Here is an 11,798-nt window from a genome sequence, read left to right as displayed (position 1 = left end):
GAGCCCGGGGGCGGGGCGCCTGCACGATTGGGCTCCGGCATGCGGTGACCCGGCTGCGCCACCGGGTTTCCTGGAGCAGGAAAAACCCAAAGCCGTGGGTTAGCACTTGCCTCTTCGAGACCTCATTTTAGTCAAGGTTTACGAGAAGCTCGGTCTCCTGCACTCGAGTCTGCAGGCGGCGGGGCGCGGTGGCGACCCCGCCTTCGGGGTCCACGGTTTGCTGCGGGGGAGGGAGCCCGGCGTCGCCTGGCAGTTGCCCAGAGGGAAAGGAACCTGAAGGAAAGTGATTTGGCGCTGCCATCAAAGCCGCTCCCACACTCCGTGTGAAACCGGTTCAGGGGCCAGGCACGGTGGCTCACGCCTATAATCCCAACACTTTGGGAGGCCGAGGTGAGAGGATTGCCTGAGCCCACAGGTTCAAGACCAGCCTGGGCAACTTGGCAGGACCTCCTCTCTATAGTAAATTAAAAAATTAGCCGGGCATGGTAGTGTGCACCTGTAGTTCCGGCTACTTGGAAGGCTGAGGCCGAAGGGTCAATGTCAGTAGAATTTAGTGACTGGACTACTGATGATTTTAGATCCATAGTGAGCATAGGCAACTTTGAAGCGTGGCTGTGAAGGGAGGAGCTAGCAGTTCACTGTGGCCCTTCCTGCTGAGAGTAGCAAGAGGCCATTTTTGCTGAAGTAGACACCAGGGAAGTCCTTAGCAGAGTGAGCTGCTCCCTCAGCAGCAACTCCTGTATCCAGTTACTTGCAAGTCTGAATTACATGTTCTCTAGGAAATTGAACTGACTTACACATGGAACAATACAACTGACACTTGAATGCGCTTCAGTTGAGTCATAAAAATTATGTTCTATGGCCGGGTGCGGTGGCTCACACCTGTAAACCCACCACTTTGGGAGGCAGAGGCAAGAGAATTGCTTGAGCTCAGGGGTTCGAGACCAGCCTGAGAAATATGGCGAGACTTCACCCCTTAAAAAGAAAAAAAAATGTTATGAACATGAATTGAATGTGTAGATAAAATACAAAAAAACCCTGAGCCCTGAAAGTCAGCATTTTACAATTAGTTAAGGAATTTGGCAAGAATGTTTCAAGGGAAGAAACAGAAAGGGGCTTTAAAAATGATAATCTTGCCAGGTGCAGTGCTGTAATCCCAGCACTTTGGGAGGCAGGGGTGAGGACTGCCTAAGACCAGGGGTTCAAGACCAGCCTGGGTAACTTAGCAAGACCTTGTCTCCACAACGAATGAAAACATTAGTCGGGCATGGTGGCGCATGCCTGTGGTTCCAGCTACTTGGAAGGCTGTGGCGGAAGGATCACCTGAGCCCAGCAGGTCAAGGCTGGTGGTTGTGAGCATGCCACTGCACTCCAGTCTAGGTGTCAGAGTAAGACTCCTGCTCAAAAAAAAATAAAGTGATAATCTCTAATTATTCAAAGACACAACATGGATATGGAAATACAAACCCCTATGTATTTCCTTTCCTTAGTAAGTACAGTAAGACATTCTATTCAGTTGCTATGAGCAGATCTTAAAGGTTTCATTGGGCACTGGGTACATGCCTGGAAGTAGAATCAATAAGTTCTAAAGTAATGGGTGGTTTATTTGGTAGTTAGTTCTAGAATAATGAGCAAATTAGTCGTTAATTTAGCAGTATTCAGGCTGTTGGAATAATGGCCACTTGACATCAGAAGTCAATAGGCTACCCCAGAGTAACTAACATATTTTATTTTCAGTAACAGAAGTAGAGTCAAGTATTTTTAAAAAGTGTTAACATATACAGACATAAGGTTATCAATGAACTGGTGTAAGGGCCTCATATAGTCTCTGTGCAGCCAGCTCCACCATCTCTCGGAGGGATTCATCATCTTCACTTCCTTCTTCACATTCCACAGTCTGAAAGTGAAAGCACAAACATGCTTTTTATTATAATTAAGTCAATAGTTATTATAGAAAATAAACAAATACTCTTTAAGAACAATTGTCAGCTGGGGTCTATGGCTCAGCCTGTAATCTCGGCACTTTGGGAGGCCAAGGCAAGTGGACTGCCTGAGCCCGGGGGTTTGAGATCAGCCTGGGCAACTTGGTGAGACCTCATCTCTACAATATATCAAAAAATTAGCCGGGTGTGTTAGCGTGCACCTGTAGTTCTGGCTACTTGGAAGGTTAAGACAGAAGGATGGCCTGAGCCCAGCAGGTCCAGGCTGTGGTGGCCATGAGCGTGCCACTACGCTCCAGCCTGATGTCAGAGACTCCAACTCAAAAAAAAGAAAGGCCATTGTCTTGTTAGACTCTGGTGGGGCCATGTGCTCTTTGAGCTATGGCTGTTGCCATGCTTCCTGGTTTGGGCCCCCTCCTCCACCTTGGGAGGTGAATCTTCTCTTTCTCCAATTTACTTTTCTTTTTGACTTGGAGTCTCACTCTGTCGCCAGGGCTGGAGGGCAGTGGCACACTCCTGGGCACCATAGCTTCAACCTGCTGAACTCAAGCTATCCTTCCACCTCAGCCTTCCAAATAGCTGGAACTACAGGCACATGCCACCACCCCTGCTAATTTTTATTGATTGATTGATTGTAGAGATGAGGTCTCACCAAGTTGCCCGTGGGCTCTCAGGCAATCCTCTCACCTCAGCCTCCCAAAGTGCTGGGATTATAGGCATGAGCCACCGTGCCCGGCCTCTAATTTACTTTTGAATAAACTATATTTCTCTAATCTAAAAAAAAAATTTTTTTTGTTTTGTAGAGAACAGGTTTTTGCTATGTTGCCTAGGCTAGTCTTGAACTCTTGAGCTCAAGCAATCCTCCTACCTTGGTTCCCAAAGTGGTGGGATTACAAGCATGAACCGCCACACCAGGCCAACTGCCTACTTTTTTTTTTTTTTAAGTAAAGATGGTGGGAAAAAAGTAAACACATCTGTTAGGTAACAAAATGCCAGTGGAGCCTCCTACTCCATAGGTTGGGCCCACCGGGGGATGGGGGAGTGTCTGGTCTATGATCTGGTGCCACGTGAAAGATGCAAAGAATTGCACAGAATTTAGATTAGAAAGACAGTTTATTTAGAAAGTAAATTAGAGAGATAGAAGATTCACTTCCCCAAGGTAGGGGAGGGGGCCAACTCTAAGAAAACATGGCGGCCATAGCTCAAAGAACACATGGTCTGGCCAGTGCTTAACAAAACAATGACTAGAAAGTAAATGACAGAGATTGGAGATTCACCTCCCCAAGGTAGGGGAGGAGACCAAAGCTAAGAAACACGGTGGCCACAGCTCAAGGAGCCATGCAGACACACTAGAGTTTAACAACGTAATGGCCCAACTACCTACTTTTTAATGAGATGAGTTGTTTTTTGTTGTTGAGTTCCTCGTATATGCTGGATATTAGTCCTCTGTCAGATGCATAATTTGCAAACATTTTCGCCCATTCTACAGGTTGTCTCTTCACTCTGTTGATTATTTTGCTGTGTAGGAGTTCGTCTATTTTTATTTTTGTTACTTGTGCTTTTGAGGTCTCAGTCATAAACTCTTTTCCTAGACCAATGTCTTGAAGAGTTTCCATAGGTTTTCTATTTTTATAGTTTAGGGTCTTACATTTAAGCCTTTACTCCATCTTGAGTTGATTTTTATATGCCATGACAGACAGGTGTCTAGTTTCATCCTTCCATATACAGCAACCCGATTTCCCCAGCACCATTTTTTTTTTTTGAGTTGGGGTCTCACTTTGTGACCCAGGCTAGAGTGCAGTGGCAGGATCATGGATCACCACAGCCTCAACCTCCTGGACTCAAGCGATTCTTCTGTCTCAGTCTCCCAAATAGCTGGAACTACAGGTGTGTACCACCACATCTGGCTAATTTTTAATTTTTTTGTAGAGATGAACTCTTGCTACATTGCTTAGGTTGGTCTCAAACTCCTAAGTTCAAGCAATTATCTCGCCTCACCCTCCTGAAGTGCTAGGATTATGGCGGTGAACCACCATGCCTGGCTCCCAGCACCATTTATTGAAGAGGATGTTCTTTCCCCAAAGTATATAATTTTTTTTTCTTTGAGTTGGAGTCTCACTCTGTCATCCAGGCTGGAGTGAGTGGCACACTCACGGCCACTGCGGCCTTGACCTGCTGGGCTCAGATGATCCTTCTGCCTCAGACTTCCAAGTAGCTGGAACTATGGGCATGTGCTACCACGCCTGGCTAATTTTTTTTTATTTATTGTAGAGATGAGGTCTCACCAAGTTTCTCAGGTTGATCTCAAACTCATGGGCTCAGGCAATTCTCTCACCTTGGCCTCCCAGAGTGCTGAAATAATAAGCGTGAACCACCGTGCCAGGTCGAAAAGCTGATTTTTGCACACTGATTTTATATCCTGCAACTTTACTGAATCCATTTGTCAAACCTACAAGTTTTGGGGTGGAGTTTTTAGTTTTTTCTAGATATAAGATTAGCAAATAGGGATAATTTGACTTTCTATTTTCCAGCTTGGATGCCTTATATTTATTTATCCTGCCTGATTGCATCATCGTACTTGGTTTTCTTTTTTTTTTGTCAGGGTCTCACTCTGATCTGCATGGCACGATCATGGCTCATCACAGCCTTGACTTCCTGGGTTCAGGCAATCCTTCTGCCTCAGTCTCCTGAGTAACTGAGACTACAGGTGTGTACCACCTGTATATTTTCTGTAGATGAGGTCTCACTATGTTACTTGCTACATGGCATAGGCTGGTCTTGAATTCATGGGCTCAAGCAATCTTCTTGCCTCGGACTCCCTGCATCATCGTTAATTATTGTATACAAGCCGGGCTCAGTAGCTTAGCCTATAATCCCGTGCTTTGGGAGGCTGAGGTGAGTGGACTGCCTGAGCCCGCGGGTTCGAGACCCGCCCGGGCAACTTGGCAAGACCTCATCTCTACAATAAATCAAAAAATTAGCCAGGTGTAGTGGCACGCGCCAGTAGTTCCAGTTACTTGGAAGGCTGATGTGGAAGGATCGCCAGAACCCAGCAGGTCGAGGCTGCGGTGGCCGGGAGCAAACACTGCACTCTAGTCTGGGTGACAGAGTGAGACTTCAACTCAAAAAAAAAAAAAAAAAATTATTGTATACTCAGTACTCCAAGTGTAAGGATTGTTATTTTTATTATCTCTTGCTCTTGGATATAGAGATTTCTTGCCATTTTATTTTGAATGGGAGTCTCACTCTGTGCTGGAGTCCAGTGGCACGATCACGGCCACTGCAGCGCACCTATCGGGATCAAGCAATCCTTCTACCTCAGACTTTCAAGTAGCTGGGACTACAGGTGTGTGCCACCAAGCCTGGCTACTTTTCTTGATTTACTATAGAGACAAGGTCTCGCCAAGTTGCCCAGGTTGTTCTAAAACCCCTGAGTTTAGGCATTCCTCCTGCTTCTGCCTTCCAAAGTGTTGGGATTATAGGCATGAGCCACTGCACCCAGCTACCATTTTTTAAATGCTAAAATAGACATCCTTTTCTCTCTCTATATATCTTTGCTCACTTGTCTAATAGTTTTCTTTGGTTAAATCCTGTAAGTGGGATTGTAGATAAAGGCCTTACTTTTTTAAGGCCATTGATGCATATCACCAAACTGCCTTGCAGAATGAAAGAATGTGCTGCCTAATTTACACTCCCCCTAAACCCCAACAGCACCTGAGAATAACTGTTCTGTATTCTTTTACCATCACTAAGTCATGTCAGTCTTTTTAATCTGTGCCAATAGGATAAGTAGTGGTATTTCACACTTTTTTTTTTTTTTGAGTTAGAGTCCCACTCTATCATTCAGGTTGGAGAGCAGTGGCATGCTCACAGCCAACACTGCCTTGACCTTCAGGGCTCCAGTGATCCCTGCGCCTTAGCCTTCCAAATAGCTGGACCTACGGGTGTGAGCCACCGTGCCTGGCTAATTTTTCTTCATTTATTGTAGAGATGAGGTCTCACCAAGTTGCCCCGGCTGGTCTAAAACCCCTGGGCTCAGGCAATCCTCTAGCCTCTGCCTCCCAGAGTGCTGGGATTATAGGCATGAGACATTGCACCTGGCGACATTTCACTTTAGATTTGTATTTCCTATAGTTATTAGTGGATCTAAACATTTGTTTGAAGTTTATCTATAGTTCTTCTCTAGTGAATTACTTGTTCATGTTTCTTAGCTTATTTTCCTATTGAGGTAAAATAAGTTTTGTGTTTTCCCAAAGCACCTGTATACTCCAAAACCATACAAAAGAAATTTAAAGCTAGGTTATTTATTTAGAACTATTCTAATCTTCAAAAGCAACCCTGCAAGGAAGATATACTTATTCATTCATCTTGTGAAATAATTAAGCAAGATCTGCTGGTAAGACCAGAGTGGGACACTCTTCTCAAACTCTATTTGTTTGGAAAAGCTACTTGGATCTTGCTGGTGCAAACTGAAGAGCAGCTTCTCTAAAAAATCCAGAATCCACTAGATGCCAAACTAGAGAAACACTCAAGTGAATTAAGGTGTATTATGGGAAAAAAAAACAATGGAGTGACACACATGGGAACCATGTACTGCAGCAACCTGGAAAAACACTTACGGAAAACTTAATATATAATAGTATGGAAATAATAACGTAAAAAAAAGATAGGAAATACTGGAAGGAAATGCCAAAACGCAAAAGTAAACTGCTAGGTGTGGGACCATAGATTATTTTTGCCTTCACTTTATTTCCCAAGTATCTTGAAATGTTGGCAGAAGCAGCTACATACATACCCGTGTTTCCAAGTTAAGGTTAGCAGTTTTTCCATCCACTGTGACACTAAGAATAGAGTCGTCTTTGACACTTACACAGTCTTCTCCAAATATGTCCCTTAAAATAAACAAAGATACAATATTAGTGGAAAAGTGAAGTTTTACATATTTGGGGAAAAAATAAAATTGAAGATAGGTCCTAGTTCTAAAGTGGAATACTTGTATCTACTTTGAGATACACTTATTATTTACCTCGAAATAGCTTATTAACTTTATGAAATAGACATAATACACAGCTATCATTCATAAAGAATACACTGTTCAACAGGTATTGTGCTAGGCACTTTGTATATACTATCTTAACCTATAATAATCTTGGTAAAGGCCGAGTGTGGTGGCTCATGCCTATAATCCCAGCTTTGGGAGGCTGAGGTGAGACGACTCCCTGAGCCCAGGGGTCTGAGACCAGCCTGGGCAACTTGGCAAGACCTCATCTCTACAATAAATCAAAAAATTAGCCAGGCATGGTGATGGATGCCTGTAGTTCCAGCTACTTGGAAGACTGAAGTAGAAGGATCACCGGAGCCCAGCAGGTGGAGGCTGCGGTGGCCGTGAGTGTGGCGCTGCACTCCAGCCTGGGCGACAGAGTGAGACTCTGACTTAAGAAATATAAATAAGTAAATAAATTAAAATAATAATATGTTTGAATACACTTGGTTGGGTCACCTAGTACTAAGGAAAAAAGTCATACTTTAAATACAGAAATATAGTCAAAAGGATAGGAAAAAAAGGTTTCATTTTCATGTGATCAATTGGCTTGTCTAAAGAAATCAATGTATTTATTTCTATATAATCCTAAGTATTTAAGCAACTGGGGAAATAGCTGCATTGCTAAGGGTACAAATGACATGGAAGTTTAAAGACACTGGCATTTCTTTTTTTTCTTTGTGGATTCATAGTCTCACTCTGTTGCTCAGGCTGGAATGCAGTGGCATGCTCACAGCCATCGCAGCCTCGACCTGCTGGGCTCAGGTGATCCTCCACCTCAGTCTTCCAAGTAGCTGGAACTACAGACGTGCGCCACCACACCCAGCTAATTTTTAAAAATTTATTGTAGAGATGAGGTCTCACTATGTTGCCCAGGCTGATCCCGAACCCTGAATTCAAGACCAGCCTAGGTAACATAGCGAGACCTCATCTCTACCAAAAAAATTAGCTGGGTATGGTGGCATACACCTGCAGTCCCAGCTACTCAGGAGGCTGAGCTGGAAGGATCACCTGAGTCCAGGAAGTTGAGGCTTCAGTGAGTCATGATCATGCCACTACACTCTAGCCTGGGCGACAGAGTGAGACCCTGGCTCACACACACACAAAGTTTCCAAATAAGCAGAGCAACTTATTTTGTTAAAATGTTTAATTAAGTAACCTTCAGTTTAAAAATAGCAGTCATTCATCCAACAAGTATTTGAGTTATTTTGTACAAAGCAATGTGCTTAGAAAACGAAATTAGGCAACTATATACAGATCTATTTTCCCCTTTTTTGCTATAATACATACACTTATAATGTAGCTATCCACTATGAAGCAGTTTTTTTTTTGTGTGTGTGTCAGAGTCCCACTCCGTCAGACTGGAGGGCAGTGGCACGCTTCCAGTCACCGCAGCCTCGACCCGCTGGGCTCTGGCGATCCTTCTGCCTCAGCCTTCCAAGTAACGGGAACTACAGGTGCCGGCTACCACGCCCGGCTACTTTTTGATTTATTGTAGAGACGAGGTATCGCCAAGTTGCCGGGCGGGTCTCGAACCCGCAGGCTCAGGCAATCCACTTGCCTTGGCCTCCCAAAGTGCTGGTATTACAGATTGAGCCACCGAGCCCGGCCTATGAAGCAGTTTTATACAATTATTTTATTTGAAAAAAACGTTCCGAAATTAGACTTGAAGAGTACTTGCTGTGGAAATCATTTTATACAAGAGCCATCTTGTTCTAACTGGCCACTGATCAGAAATGCTTCATCTGCATAGTGGAAACCCTGATGCAGGAGGGGAACCCTCACCCTACCAGAAAAGAGGGCAGCTCCCAACAAAACAACCTCAAACCGCTGGCTCAGTGCAACAGCTCCCTTATCGCTGACCTGCCTGCTCTCTCCCTTGCAGCATGTTCAATAAACCTCTTTCTCTACTTTAATCTGGTTTGGGTGAATTATTTTATTTTAGATTTGAAAACATAGTTTATTTAAAAAGTAAATTAGAGAGAGCGAGCGAGAAAGAGGAGATTCACCTCCCCGAGATAGGAAAGGGGGCCAAAGTCAGGAAACATTGCGACAGCCATAGCTCAAAGAGCACATGGCCCCACAAGAGTCTACTAAGGCAATGGCCCTGGTGAATTCTTTTTACCACCTGTGACTCCAGCCATCTGGTCACTATCCACAACATTTGCAGAAAGGTGAAAGAACTAAATGAGAACTAAACTCTGACTTTTTTTTCTCTCTCTATCCAAATTCTTAGCCAAGAGGCCTAGGGAGTCATGCCCTACAAAGACTCATCAGAAGGGTTTTTATTACTTCCCTATAATGAAGCTTGTTTTCCACTTGATTCTGGCATAACATCACACAACAGATAAAGAAGGAAATCAAAGTATTTTATGACCCTGCAAAGCCATCTCTTGGGGACTCCCAGACTCTGGGTACCTTTTAAGTCATTGATGTGCTATTCTCTCTAAAGTCTGCCACTTGGGGGGCCTCATCTACATATCAAGGAATTTGACTCCTTCATTGCACAAGGGCATTTCTATCTTATTTTTTAGTTTTGGAAAAATTAATCATTTTATCATTGTACCTATGAGTAATATGCACAAGGTATCACAGTTAAAGTGTACAAAGATTAGATGATGAAAAGGAAATATTTTCCCTTCCCTTGTCCTTCTGTCATTAATACTTCTCCCCAGAAATAATCAGTTTGACCAAGATCCTGTGTGTTTCACAAAGGCATTTCCTTTACTGATTTCAAAATTCCTTAGGCAGATCAAATCTTTGAATCTACCAATGACCCCGCAAGCCTTTGCTTAGAGGTGTTCTGCCTTTGCAGGCCAAAGCAATGTAAATCTCTCAAGTGCTGATTTTCAGTGTCTTGTAACTTCTGTCTTCCTAAAATGTATATAACCAAGATGCAATTCAACCACCTCAGACACACATTCTCAGGACCTCTTGGACATGGGTCATGGGCCTAGGTCACTCACATTTGGCTCAGAACAAACTATCTTAAATATTTTATAGAATTTGGCATCTTTCGTCAACAAAATATTTGGTGTTTAGCAAAATACTGAGTTTAAAGGTAATTCAGAGGTTATAGACTATCTCAGAAGTTGGGAAGAAAACCATTCTATGAAGAATTCACATTTAAGAAGTATATATATAAAATAATTCTTAAAAGTGTGATAACAATTGGTCAAGATTTTCTTACTTGTCTTTGATGAGAATGACTATGCCAGCTCTGTAGGAACATCCTAAGGTGCTATATTAAATAAAATGTAAACAGCTGACCAAGCAGGTCACATGTACTTGGAACTAGCTAGAGTGTCCAGCTGGAAGGGCGCAGTTGAAACCACTTTCTTTCCCAATAGAGAAGCAGGCCCTGAGCAGTGGCCTGGCCGGGGCTGAGTCACACCCCAGTCCCTGAATGAGCCAGAGCTGAATGCAGGGCTCCGTCCTCCCCATCCTCACTACCTTGTTGGGGAATAATGGGTGAAAAACTTACTGAAGCATGATCTCCAATCTCTTGCCGTAAACATGCATTTCTAATTTTTTAGAAACCTTTTGTACTGCACCTGGAAAAAAAACCCAAAATGACAGAGTTCAATTTCCAAATTCATGTTTAGAATAACTTCCAAATCAATAAGCAGAACATGGTTATGATAAGTTAAAGTGAATCCTTAAAGTGACAAGCATGTATATGTATCATTTTCCTGCTATAGCAAATTGATATTTTCATCAGTTTATTTCACATTCTTATTAAAGAACCACAAAATGACATTTAACATTCTTTTTAATTTTTTTTTTTTGAGTCAGAGTCTCACTCTGTCACCCAGGATGGATTGCAGGGGCATGCTCACAGCCACCTTGACCCACTAGACTCAGGCAATCCTTCTACCTTAGCCTTCCAAGTAGCTGGAACTACAGACATGCACCACCATGCCAGGCTATTTGTTTATTTATTTATTGTAGAGACGAGGTCTTGCCCAAGTTGCCCGGGCTGGTCTTGAACCCCTGGGCTCAGGCAAACCTCTCACCTCGGCCTCCCAAAGTGCTGAGATTACAGGCTTGAGCCAACGCACCTGGCCTATTTTTAATTTTATTTCTACTGCTTCTCAAACTTTACATTTATCACCACAGGAAGTAAAACTATAACTCTAGGAATTCCAGGGGCATATTCAAAGCTCAAAGACTTTTAAGGTCTTTTACCTAAAATGTTATATAAATTTGGCATTCTACTATATGTAATACACTTATGATTATTTTAATAAAAATATTTAAAATCACTTGTCCATTAAATTACTTCACTTTCTCCCAAAACAAAGTTCAGGAAGATAAACCATCCTTGTTTTAAGTATGCTCTGGCACATCATAAATACTTCCCAGTCCATTACCAGCAGCAAAATAGAGAATTCACGGTGTGGTGGGACCTCAAAAAGTTAAACAGAATTAACAATTGACCCAGTTATGTCCTTCCAAGGCATAGAACCAAGAGAAATGAAAACATACATCTACACAAAAACTTATATACAAACCCGTAACAACATTATTCATAATAGCCAAAAGGTAGAAACAACCCACATATCCATCAACTGATGAATGGATAATCAAAATATGTTATAACTATAGGATGGGAAGTTATTTGGCCATAAAAAGGATTGAGGTACTGATGTATGCTACAGCATGGATGAACCTTGAACATGTTATACTAAGCGAAGGAAGTCAGTCACAAAAGACAACGTATCTCCGGGCTCGGTGGCTCAGCCTGTAATCCCACGCCTTTGGGAGGCTGAGGTGAGTGGATGGCCTGAGCCTGCGGGTTCGAGACCCGCCTGGGC

At 43.0% G+C, this 11,798-nt stretch overlaps 1 protein-coding gene across 4 annotated transcripts in view; it reads right to left on the bottom strand.

The window, feature by feature from the left end:
- Positions 1 to 1,695: 1,695 nt before the first annotated feature.
- The window catches only part of CPSF3 (cleavage and polyadenylation specific factor 3), a 47,900-nt gene continuing 37,797 nt past the window's right edge, over positions 1,696 to 11,798 (bottom strand). For 3 of the 4 annotated variants that reach the window (XM_021719119.1, XM_021719120.1, XM_008071186.2), the window contains 3 exons: positions 10,466 to 10,535; positions 6,736 to 6,832; positions 1,696 to 1,897 (listed from right to left, as the gene is read on the bottom strand). In XM_021719119.1, coding sequence (XP_021574794.1) covers positions 1,796 to 1,897; positions 6,736 to 6,832; positions 10,466 to 10,535 — 269 coding nt within the window. In that variant the 3' untranslated portion in view covers positions 1,696 to 1,795. The remainder of the gene's footprint in view (positions 1,898 to 6,735; positions 6,833 to 10,465; positions 10,536 to 11,798) is intronic. The other variant, XM_008071185.1, reaches the window with a different exon arrangement.

The sequence above is a fragment of the Carlito syrichta genome, unplaced genomic scaffold (assembly GCF_000164805.1).
Source record: "Carlito syrichta isolate Samal-C Ts95f unplaced genomic scaffold, Tarsius_syrichta-2.0.1 Scaffold314155, whole genome shotgun sequence".
Lineage (NCBI taxonomy): Eukaryota > Metazoa > Chordata > Mammalia > Primates > Tarsiidae > Carlito > Carlito syrichta.
The sequence above is the reverse complement of the archived record's forward strand: the minus strand, read 5'-3'. Positions and strand labels throughout refer to the sequence as shown.